The sequence below is a fragment of the Nomascus leucogenys genome, chromosome 20, assembly GCF_006542625.1.
Source record: "Nomascus leucogenys isolate Asia chromosome 20, Asia_NLE_v1, whole genome shotgun sequence".
Classification (NCBI taxonomy): domain Eukaryota; kingdom Metazoa; phylum Chordata; class Mammalia; order Primates; family Hylobatidae; genus Nomascus; species Nomascus leucogenys.
The window spans coordinates 2600200-2610737 of NC_044400.1; the positions used below are offsets into that span (position 1 = coordinate 2600200).

General features: G+C 65.0%; 1 protein-coding gene across 2 annotated transcripts in view; it reads right to left on the reverse strand.

The window, feature by feature from the left end:
• TTYH3 (tweety family member 3) overlaps positions 1-10311 on the reverse strand; it is a 31696-nt gene extending 21385 nt beyond the window's left edge. For both annotated transcript variants that reach the window (XM_030800934.1, XM_030800933.1), the window contains exon 1: positions 9976-10311. In XM_030800934.1, the coding sequence (XP_030656794.1) occupies positions 9976-10098 (123 nt within the window). In that variant the 5' untranslated portion in view covers positions 10099-10311. The remainder of the gene's footprint in view (positions 1-9975) is intronic.
• Between the last annotated feature and the right edge of the window lie 227 nt (positions 10312-10538).

The window sequence follows — 10538 nt, forward strand, 5'->3', positions numbered from 1 at the left end:
TTGTAAAGACAGGGTCTGGCTATGTTTCCCAGGCTGGTCTTGAACTTCTGGGCTCAAACAATCCACCTGCCTCAGGCTCCCAAAGTGCTGGATTACAGGTGTGGGCACCGCGATTGGCTGAGGCAGCTTTCTCTTGTTCTTGCCTGGATGTGGCCAGCTGCAAACGAAGCCTCACTCCTCAGCCCCTGGGGGCCAGAGGCCAGGCTTCGGGGTCCCCGCCAGGACAGCCTCACTTGGCTTCCCCCAACTGAGGAAGGAGATGGCGCCTCCCTCAAAGGGAGACCACTTGGGCTGCCCGGGTCCCAGCCCACCACTGCGAGCACGCAGAGCCTGTCCTTGTCTGCTGTGCAGAGCCCAGGTGTCAGGGTGCTCAGCAGTGGCTTTATCCCACGTCGGAGCCCCGGCACCCAACGCGCCAGGCCTGAGCCCAGCTGTCTGCAGGGAGCGTGCTGTGGCCAGCCTGACCTCTGCACCCACTTCCCGAAGCCAGATTCCCAGCAGACAGTCTCCTTCGGGGCACTGGGCCAGCGGCATTCCTATGGTGGCCCAGCCACCTCTCTCCACCGGGCTGGCGGCCCCTCCGCCCCTCCCTGGCCCATTCAGAGAAAGAATGGGAACTGTCTGATCAGCAGCTGGGCTCTGACCAAATGGAATTTTCCATCTACGGTGGAAGTGATGTAAGGGCTCGGTCAGGCGAGGCAAAAGCTGCACGCTGGGTTCCGCGGAGCACACGGGGAGGATTCAACTGCTATGCACGCGCCAAGGGGGCTGGGGGCGATCCCCTCCTGCAGCCTCAGTCCCCCTGCCCCCACCCTAGGGCTCCTGGTTTCGGCCCTGGGCCACCCCCTCCTTCTCCAGGCCCCTGCAGCCCCACAGCCACGACGGCATCCACGGGGGATGCCCCTCCCACTGTGAGCCCAGACTCTCCCCACTGCCCTGCAGTCCCCAAAACCCCACCAACTCTGGAAACACCCAGCCAGCCAGCCAGCCGGGGCCTGAAGCCTTACTCTGTCCCAGATCAGGCTGCTACTGATAGGATCCCAGTACACCCCGGGCCACAGCAAGACCTCCCTGGCCTGGCAGGGACGCCTGGGGCAGTGGCTGGCAAGGAGTGGGCAGGGCTCTGTGGCCTCTACACCCAGGCATATGCTGTCCCTGGGCCTGGAGCCTTCCACTTCAGGGAATCCCCACTGTCCCCAGACACAGGACATCTCCTCCAGGATGTCCCCAGGATATTAGAGACCCAGGCCCAAACCCGGTGCTGCAGCCTCTGCTCTGTGTGACCCTTGGCTCCGCACTTGTAAGGCGAGAGCCCCAACCTGACCTGGCTGCCTGCACAGGTGGCTGGCCCCAACCCAGCCCTGCTTGGAGAAGGGAGGGCCCAGCGAGCCACAAGGCCTCAGGACGGCCCACGGGGCAGGAGACTTGGGGAGACGGTGTGCACTAGCAGCTGCGAGGCCTGTGCCCCACGCCTGCCACAGCCTCCTGGCCATGCCCACTCTGCCTCCAGGCCCTGTCTGGACGTGACTCCCATCAGCCACACGGACACAGGCACCCCCCCAACACAATGCCAGGCTCAGCACCAGCACAGGCCACACCACACCAGGCTGCCGAGGCGGGAGGGCCATGCATGACGGCAGGGCAGGGCACACTGCTGCCACCTGCACAGGTGGATCCTGGTGATTCCTGGAGCACCTGGTGGCAGGACCTGCGCCTGGCAGCATGTGAGGAAGCATGCCACTCAGGGGAGGGTGCACAGCAAGTCAGGGCCAGCCTGTGGAACACACACCCCCCCACACACATAGGTGGCCACTCTACATGCGCACCCCTGGGAGCAGCTGCCCACCCCACTACCCCGGACCATGGACCCACACGCCGCTCTGTCCCATCAACCTGTGGGTTACTGTGGCGCGTGGCTGGGCTGAGGGGGCCCTGGCCGGCTGGGCTGAGGAGGCCCTGGCCCACTGGGAGGTGCTCACAGGGACTCCGATGAGAAGTTTGGCCCGATGCAGTCCCCAACCCCAGCCACAGGCAGTGGCCACAATCCCACCACCCTGCCTTTCCAGCCATAGCTGCTCGCTCCTTGGCTGGACACTGCTGCGGGTCCGCCCTGAGCAGGGAGGGAAGCAAAGACATAGGGCCTGCATCCTGGAGCCACGCTGCTAGGCACAGGGAATTCCAGAGTCCACAGTCACACAGCGAGGCCGGGTGAGCCTGGCCGGCCAGGCAGCGTGACCACAGCTGAGGACGATGGTTGCCCGTGGCACTGGGAGGGACCAGTGAGCCCCAGGGTACAGCCGCAGGGCACGGTGAGCAGGGGTGGCAGGAGAAGCAGCCCCCAGTGGCCAGAGAAGAGGTGGGCAGAAGGTGGGTTCCAGCCCAGCTCAGCCCTGCCCCGCCCCTCGTGCCAGCTCCGTGTGGAAGTGACACAGCTTGGAGGAGGGAAAGGGACAGGGTCCACAGAGGCCAAGCACGAAGTTCACTGAGGGGCCAGAACCCCGCCAGAGGCACCGGCATGTGACAGACACACAATATGGTAACGGCCACACAGCCTGACTGCAGCGGGGACAGAGTCATCCCCAGCTTCCTGGATGGGGACCGTCCCCACACTGACTGCCATGGTCCTGGCTTGGCTCCGGGCAAATTGATTGGGAGCATCAGCTTCCAGGGCATCTTAGCTGTAGCCTGCGCTGGGTGCTGGGGCCCAGGCTTGGACAGACAACTCAGCCCCGCTACGTGGGGGGCTCCCCTGTGCCTACAGTGCCAGCCCTGTGAGCTCGGAGGCTGTGGGAGGCAGGAAGAGGAACGAGGCGGTCACTGAAACTCCCGCTGTGGGGAGCATCGTGGGCACCGCAACAGGTGGGGAGGACACTCTTGGCCCGGGGACAGTGTCAGCCAAGGCCTGGCACAGGGTCCGGGCGGCAAACGTCTCCTGCATGCCGAAGATCCACTGGCAGCAGGGACCAGCGAGGCCCTGGCCTGAGCCTGTGCGTGTGGCAGCAGCACGGGGCTCCGGGAGGACGTGGCAGGCGAGAGGTGGGAGTGGGAGGGGAGTGACCCCCACCTGCCTCCACGGATGCCGAATTCCAGCCCTGGAACTGCCAAGGCCCCTCCTCCAGAGGAAGCGACAAGGTTTGGGGATGTCCGAGAGGCTGGCTGGGGTCCCACACCCCAATGCAGACTCAGGGGTTCTGGCCCCCAGCACTGTGAGAACCCCCAGGTGTCCTGGGCCAGGGTCAGGAAAGGGGCAGGATCCCTAGGGCCAAGACTTGTTTGGGGAGGCCAGGGTGGGCTTGGCGTGTGCGAGCCGCTACCACCGCCCCTATGTCAGGGGCCCCCCACTGGGAAGTGGGTCCCCTCGCACAAGTGGGGGGACCAGGGTCACAGCCTTTGGCTAGGCCTCAGCCCCCCATGCGGCAAAGCTGGACACGTGGCCCCAGCCCCCACCCATAGCACACTCGGCCCAGGCTCCCAGCGACACTGGCCCAAAATTAAAAACAGATTTTCCACCAGGCTGGGCTTGGGTTTCACGCATTCCATGACGGTGAGCTCCTGGCCGTGCCTGGAGGACGTGCAGCCAGCAGCGGCCACGTGGGAGCCGGGGTCGGGGCCAACTTTGTGTCCCTGTCCCCAACTCCTGAGGTCCGAGGTCCAGGCCGCCAGGCTGCACGCGGCCTCACACCCACTGCCCCACGCCCCCTGGGGCTCCCTCCAGGCTGGCCCTCACTCTCCAGGAATGGCCTGGAAGGAGGCCAGAGAGGCAGCCCTTGGGCTGAGGCTCAGAGCCGTTCCTGCCTGTCTCCCCAAAGGCCAGGCCCCTTCCCTGCACCCTGTAGCCAGGGGACCCCAGCTCTCCCGCTGCCCACGCCGCCCTCCCCCTCGTGCAGGGAACAGACACCAAAGAGCTGCAGCAAGCGTGTCTATTTTGGTCCCCGTGCTCCGACACATCTCCCAGCGTGACACCCGGAAAATCCCCTGCTCTCCCCGCTTGTCTGCAGGCCTCTGCACCAGTCGCCTGGGGACCCGGGCCCCAGGCCTCAGATCCAGCCAGGAGCCGCCAGACTGGAGCCCCGTCTCCAGGCTCAGCTCCCTACCAGGGAGAGGCAGCCCAGGGGGCACGGCCCAACCCCAGATGCAGAGCTGCAGGGCTCAGAGCTGGGTGCACCCCAGAACTTCCGGAGTGCTCCTCCACGATGGCCAGGAACCCAGCCAGCGTGCACAGGCCTGAGGGGGCAGAACAGCTAGGGGCACGGTGGCTGGCGCCCTCCTCAGAGGCCGAAGGCACTGGCACTCTGTGGGTGGCCCGGCTTCTTCCCACACCCTCGGCCAACATAGGCCTGGCCCAGCCACAGTGGGTGCTGCCCCACGGGACTCAGGTCTCAGGCAGCCTCCCAAGACGGTGAGAAGCCCCCTCGGATGGTGTGAGGCCCAGCACAGGGCCTGGGTGGGCTCCCTGCAGAACCCAGCAGCGGGCCCGAGTACAGGAGGCCCTCCTGTGACCCTTCCACACCCATCATCCACCCGCTGTCACATGCTGATTCCCCGGTGGCCACGTCAGACACTTCCCATGTCCTTGACCCCAGGCCCCTGGCTGCAGACTCGGTTCCTCTTCTCTAGCCGAGGCCTCAGCAGAACTGAAGGTGGGGCAGATGGGGGAAGTGTAGATGCCCCTGAGCCCCCTAAACCTGCACCCCTGGGCTCATGAACTGCGCTGACACCGTGTCCACTGGGAGGGACGGAGCTGGGCTGCAGCTGGAGCCCGTGCCCAGTCTTCCGGCCCCCCATGCTGGCTGGCCCCAGGTTTCTGCTTATGTCAGGGACACAGTGTCCACCTCCCAGGACCACTGGGTGGCTTTCCAAGAGAAGTGCTTTAGAAATGAGCAGCACAAGCATCCGGGGAGAGCCGCTGTGGCCTGGGGAACCAAGCTGCAGGGCTCCCCGCTCCCCCAGAGCCTGACCAAGAGCCCCTGGCCAGGGGTCAGAGCGGCTGACACTGCAAATCCCTTAGATGGGGCTGGCTGGCAGGGCCCTGCCCAGGGGTCAGGGGAGGAAGAAGGGTCACCATGGAGATGCCCAGAAGAGGGGCCCTAGAGCTGGCCCTCAAGTCTCAGGCAAGTGGGTGGCAGGCGGGGGTCCCGCACACACAGACTGGCATGGCCCCTGGTGATGCTGGAACCGGGGAGCTGGGGGAGCCGGGGGAGCCAGCACCCTGAGCAAGAATTACCACCCCAACATCCACACCTACGAAAAGCTGTGAAGACCTCGGGGACTTCTAGAGGGTCCAGGCTGCACTCCAAGGAAGGGACTTGAGAACCCCAGAGTCTCCTGGGGACAGAGGTGGCCAGAGCACCCTCAGAACCACAAAAACCAGGAGCCCAAATACAGGAACCCTTGATGCGGGCAGCGGCCGAGCCAAGGGTGGCCTGACACCCACACCCCAGCAGGTCCAGGGCCCACAGCTTCACACCCCCTGGCCAAAAGGCAAGCTTGGCCAATCAGAGTCTCCCCAGGAATGCAGACGCCGGCCAAGATGGAAATCCTGAGTGGACTGGGACCAGCCATCAGGGGCTTCCTGCCCACCTCCACCCCCCAATGCAGGGTCCCGTTCGCTGCATCCCCCCCAGCCTAGTTCATCAGCTCCTGTCCACTCAGGGATTGCTCCTGAAGCTTCCGCTCAGCTCCCCGGGGGCCTCCGTGTCTGGCCTGCTTCTGTCACCTGTAACTACAGAATCCTGCCTGGCACCGTGGGACGCTGGACAAGCATCTGGAACACAGTCCAAAGTATGGGACATGTCAAAAGCAATAGGATTCCAGTTCTCAGGGACACCCACCCTACAGCTCTATGTGCTTGGACTGAACCCAGCTGGAGGGACGCTTCTGTCTCACGCTCTTCCCTTTTCCCCAAATGTTCCATGAACGTGTACTGCTTTCGTAAACGACAAGACAGGCGACAGGCAACACGACACTGCTGTTTTAACCAGAGCTCATTTCCTTCTGATGAGTGGGGAGGATGATAACAGGCCAGCCCTGCCCCAGGGAACTGCCCCCCAGGCTGCAACTGGACACAAGGCTGACCTCACCTCATGGCAGCACAGACAGAGGTGCTGTGCTCTTAGGAGCTGGGCTCCCAACTCTGCTAGGAGAACACTGGCCCTACTCCCAGAGCTCAGATCCCCTCTGAGTGGCCATCCAGCCTGGGCTGGCACAGCGCCTGGCACAGAGGGCTCACCACTTCCTGAGGCAGCACATTCCCTGTGCGCAGTCAGACCAGAGTGACCCTCCGGCATGTGGGGCTGAGGCCTCTCCCCGAGGCTCAAGCTTCTCTCTGCCTCAGGGCCTTTGCACCTGCCGTTCCCCCAGCCCGGAAGCTCTTCCCCATGCTCTCTGTATGGTGACCTCAGTCTTATCATTAAGGTCTCGACAGAAACATCTGGGCATTCCAGGGTCTAGTGAAAAATAGGCCCCCCATGCTAGGCAAACTGAGGCAGGGCCTACTATCTGCCCTGGAAGGCAGGTGTCCCAGTGCAACCATCACCTGCCAGGGCCGGCACGGCCCGTGGAGGAGTCAGAAAGGGGCAGGCAAATCCTAACCCTCTGATTGTCGGCAGCTGGGCTTGCAACCTCCATGGCGGGCCAGTTAACACCACCTCAGGAAGCCTTCCCTGACCGACCACCGGGCTCCCACCGCCTGGGTTCGGAACCCACCACAGTCCATAGCTGTTCTGCTGCATCTGGCCTGCCCTGAGCTGGAGGAGACAGTGAGCCCGAGAGACAGGCTGAGGTCAGCGGGCATGAACTTGATCCCTGCCTGAGGACACGGGGTCACAAAGGGCTGGTGGGAGCTGAGCAGGCTGGCCTCCCCCGAATAAAGCCCAGGACAGTGGCTGGACCACCCAAGGTCACGCAGGAAGAAGCGACAGAGCAAGGGTGCAGGCCTGCGACGCTCTAGCTTAAGAGAAGGCTCTGCTGCCCTCAAGGGCCCCTGCCCCGGGCCAGGGCAGCCAGACCCACTGGACATTCAGGACTCACTATGCAGCACTGACTGGCCCCAGGCCACGCCAGGGGCCTCAGGCCCAGCCCTGCCAGCTCAGCTGTGGGGCCACCAGGGAGTCAGACTCAGGCCTCCTGTGGACCTCCAAATCCCCCCTTGTGAACAACAGCCCCCCATTCACTCAGATGCCCAGGCAGCACGGGAGCCCCTCTCGACAGTCACTGGCTGGGGAGCTGCATAGAGCCGACTCCAGACGCCCCTCCACCCCCTGCCCTCCCACAGATCCCTCAGCCCCCATCAGCTCCTAATCCCACAGTCACACCCTCAGTGGCAAGGCGGCCGTGGGGGAATCCGGGGAGCCTGCGACTCCAGGCTGACCGGGGCTCCTCGGGGGGCCAGGCGAACGACCTGCAGCAGGGCTGTGGCTCCACCACTTACTCACTATGTGATTCGGAGCCTCAGTTTGCTAATCTGTACAATGGACGACTCTCCCCACCTCCTGGGGCTGTGGGAAAAGTGACCAGTGACAGGCAGTCCCACGCAGGGCCTTGAAACAGGACCTGGCCCTTGTCCCTCCGGGGGTTTCACCAGGGTTCCCAACAGCAGACCACGAGGGCTGGAAATAGCAAAGGACAAAGACCAGTCCCCTGTGCCACACCCCCAACTCCCAACACCAGGCCCCACCTCCCCTCCATCCCCCCATCCCCATAACCACGGGGCAGATGCCCACTCCCCAGCAGGGCACAGCCCAGGTTGGGGCAGCACAGAGACAGCTAAGAGGGAGCCCTCAGTCAGGATGGGTGAGGGGTCCACCCCCCACCACAGCCAGCAACTCCTCACCAGGGGAGGCAGGAAGGGGCGCCTGCCACAGCCCAGGCCCACCCACTGCCCATCCTCCCAAGAAGGGGGCGCCTGGTCCTTGTCTCCCAGGGGTGACCCTACACAGGAGGCACGGCCAGCCCGGATTCAGGATGAGGCAATGAAGGCTCAGAGACGCCAAGCAGTTGCCCAAAAGCACCAGTAGTGGAAGGGCAGGGGCAGGACGCATGCCAGGACCAGCTCACGCCATAGCCCCTCGCCAAGAGCTGGGAGTGGAGGCGGCGGGGGATGGAGGCAGGCCGGTTTCCACATCGTGAATTATTCAGCGGCTAATTCTGCTCCGTGGAGATGAGGCAGGAGAGAGAGTGAGTCAGAGCCCTCCCACAGCAGAGCAGAGTGCAGGGCAGGGGAGGAAAGGGGGCAGAAGCCAGGGCCTCCCAGGGCCACAGCACCCTGCTGGAGGCCAGGCAGGTCAGGCTGAGCGGAGGAGCCTCGCTACTGCCCGGAGGCTCTTGTGGGCTGCAGACATCATCGCCCCTCACTCCCTCTCACTGCCTGTCTCGAATGTGGGAATGCAGGCACCCTGGAGGGCTGGAAGGAAGTCCAACTGTGGCTGGCAGCTCGGGCAGGTGGCAGCCCAAGGGGCAGCAGGAAACAGCCACCCCCCACGCCCCAGGGCTGCCCCGGAGCTTCAGAACTGACAAATGGGCCAAACCCTCAGGGCAGAGAACTTTCCAAAGTGAAGCACACCCTCCTTGCAGCTTCAAGAGAGTCCTCCAGAGACAAGTGACAAAGCCATCAGCATGGAAGAAGTTCCAGAAGTTCCTGAATGTGCATTGCCCCCACACTGAACGGTCCCCCAGGGCTGGGCTTCTAGAACGCAGGCGTGAGATTTTATACCAATCCTTCCGCCTCCCTCCTCCCTGCTGTGTCTGGGCGTGCCTGGGCCGATCCCTCGCCCCCTTCCTCATCTGTTAGGAAACGTCATCGGCTCGGCTGGGGGGCCTGGGTGCAAGTGAGCGCGAGGCTGGGAGCAGTGGGCTCCCAGGTGCCCTGCTCCTCCACTTCCGCCTCCCTCCTCTGGATGCGGGAGGCCACAGACAACGCAGTTCTGAAGAGTCCAGGTGCTAGGCTGCCCGCGGAATACCGGATTCCCAAGCCGTTTTGATAAGCAAAGCCATCCCCACCCCACCATGGGGCTCTGCCGTGATCCGTCCAGAGAGAAACTCCGGGTGACCAGGGACCCTGGTCACGGGGCTTCTGGAATCCGGATCTCTAGGCAGGAAGGAAATGCCCACAGCTTGGTCCCCTGCCCCGCACTCAAATGACAGTAGCTTGGCAATGGGGGTGGTGCTTGGGCCTGGCATGATGCCAGGCTAAGGGCTCCCCTGGGAGAGGGCTGCAAAGGGCCCCCTGCCGCCCCCCAGCTCTGCCTGGGTTCAGCCGCTTCCAGCCTCCCTGCCTGAGGCCCACGGTGCTTCCTGGCCGCCAGCCTCCCTCCCCCGGGGGCTACAGGCAGCCTGGTCTCCCACGGCCACACGCCGCACCCTGTGTACATCCCACAGCCTGACCGCCAAGCAGGGGGTCATTACCGGCCACAGAGGGCTGGCGGCGGCCCAGGCCATTCACCCAATGGAAGCCTGGCAATGGGATTCCCCAGTCGGGGGTGAGTGGGCGAGGAGTCTCTGTCCGCCTGCACCCAACGTGCTCAGGCACCCGCTCTGATCTCAGAGCCTGGGGGTCATCTGGGGAGGGGTCTCTGCTGGGACAGGGCACCAAGCCGCCAACAGTGATGGTGGAGAGGCCCTCCACTGGCCAAGGGGGCTCACAGAGTGGGGAGAGGCAGCTCCATGAGACCCCAGGGGCCTTAGTGACACCAGAAGGGAAGGGCAGAATCGGGAGGGGGGCCGTGGACCCTCAATGGGGGTTGGAGGATATTTAGACCTTTGAGGAGGAGGCCACGACCCTGGAGGAAGGGATCCTAGGACTCAGAAGGGACCCTCGAGAAGGAAGGAGGCCGGTACCTGAGAGGAGGAGGTGGCCGTGACCCTGGATGGGGGGATGAAGGGTCCTTAGGCCCTCGGGGATGGGGGCCGTGACCCTGGGAGGGGAGGGGGCCGTGACCTGGGGGCCCTGAACCCGCGACCCCGAGGGGCCCGTGTCACCTGCTGGTAGTCGGCGTCCTCGGGCCGGAACTGGCTGCTGGTGGCCTCCCAGCTCAGGTCGAAGTGGGGCAGCCGGTGCAGGAGGCTCACCCACCAGGGCGCCGCGTAGCTGACCCCGGCCATGGCGGGGCCCGGCCGCCTCCGGATGCGCGCGGCCTGCGCGGGGCTCCCTTGCTGGCCCGGGGCGCGGGCTTCAGGGACCCGCCGACCCCAACCTGGCCGCCCGCATCATCAGCGCGCTCCTGGGCCCGGCCCGGCCCGGCCCGGCCCGGCTCGGCCCGGCTCGGCTGCGCTCGGCTCCGCTCGGCCGCCCGCGCCCGCCGCCTCTTTGTTCGCCGCCGCCGCCGCCGCCCCCTCCGCGCCTCCGCCCGTCCGCCCGCCGGCCCCGCCCCCGAGCCTCCATTGGCCTGCAGCCCGCCAGCCCCGCCCGCCAGCCCCGCCCCCCCCCCCGCCCCGCCTCTTACCCACCATTGGCCTATCTCCCGCCGATCCTGCCCCACATTGCGCCCCGCCCACTCGCTCCTGCGCCTCTATTGGTCCTTTTACCTGATGGTTTTGCCTAC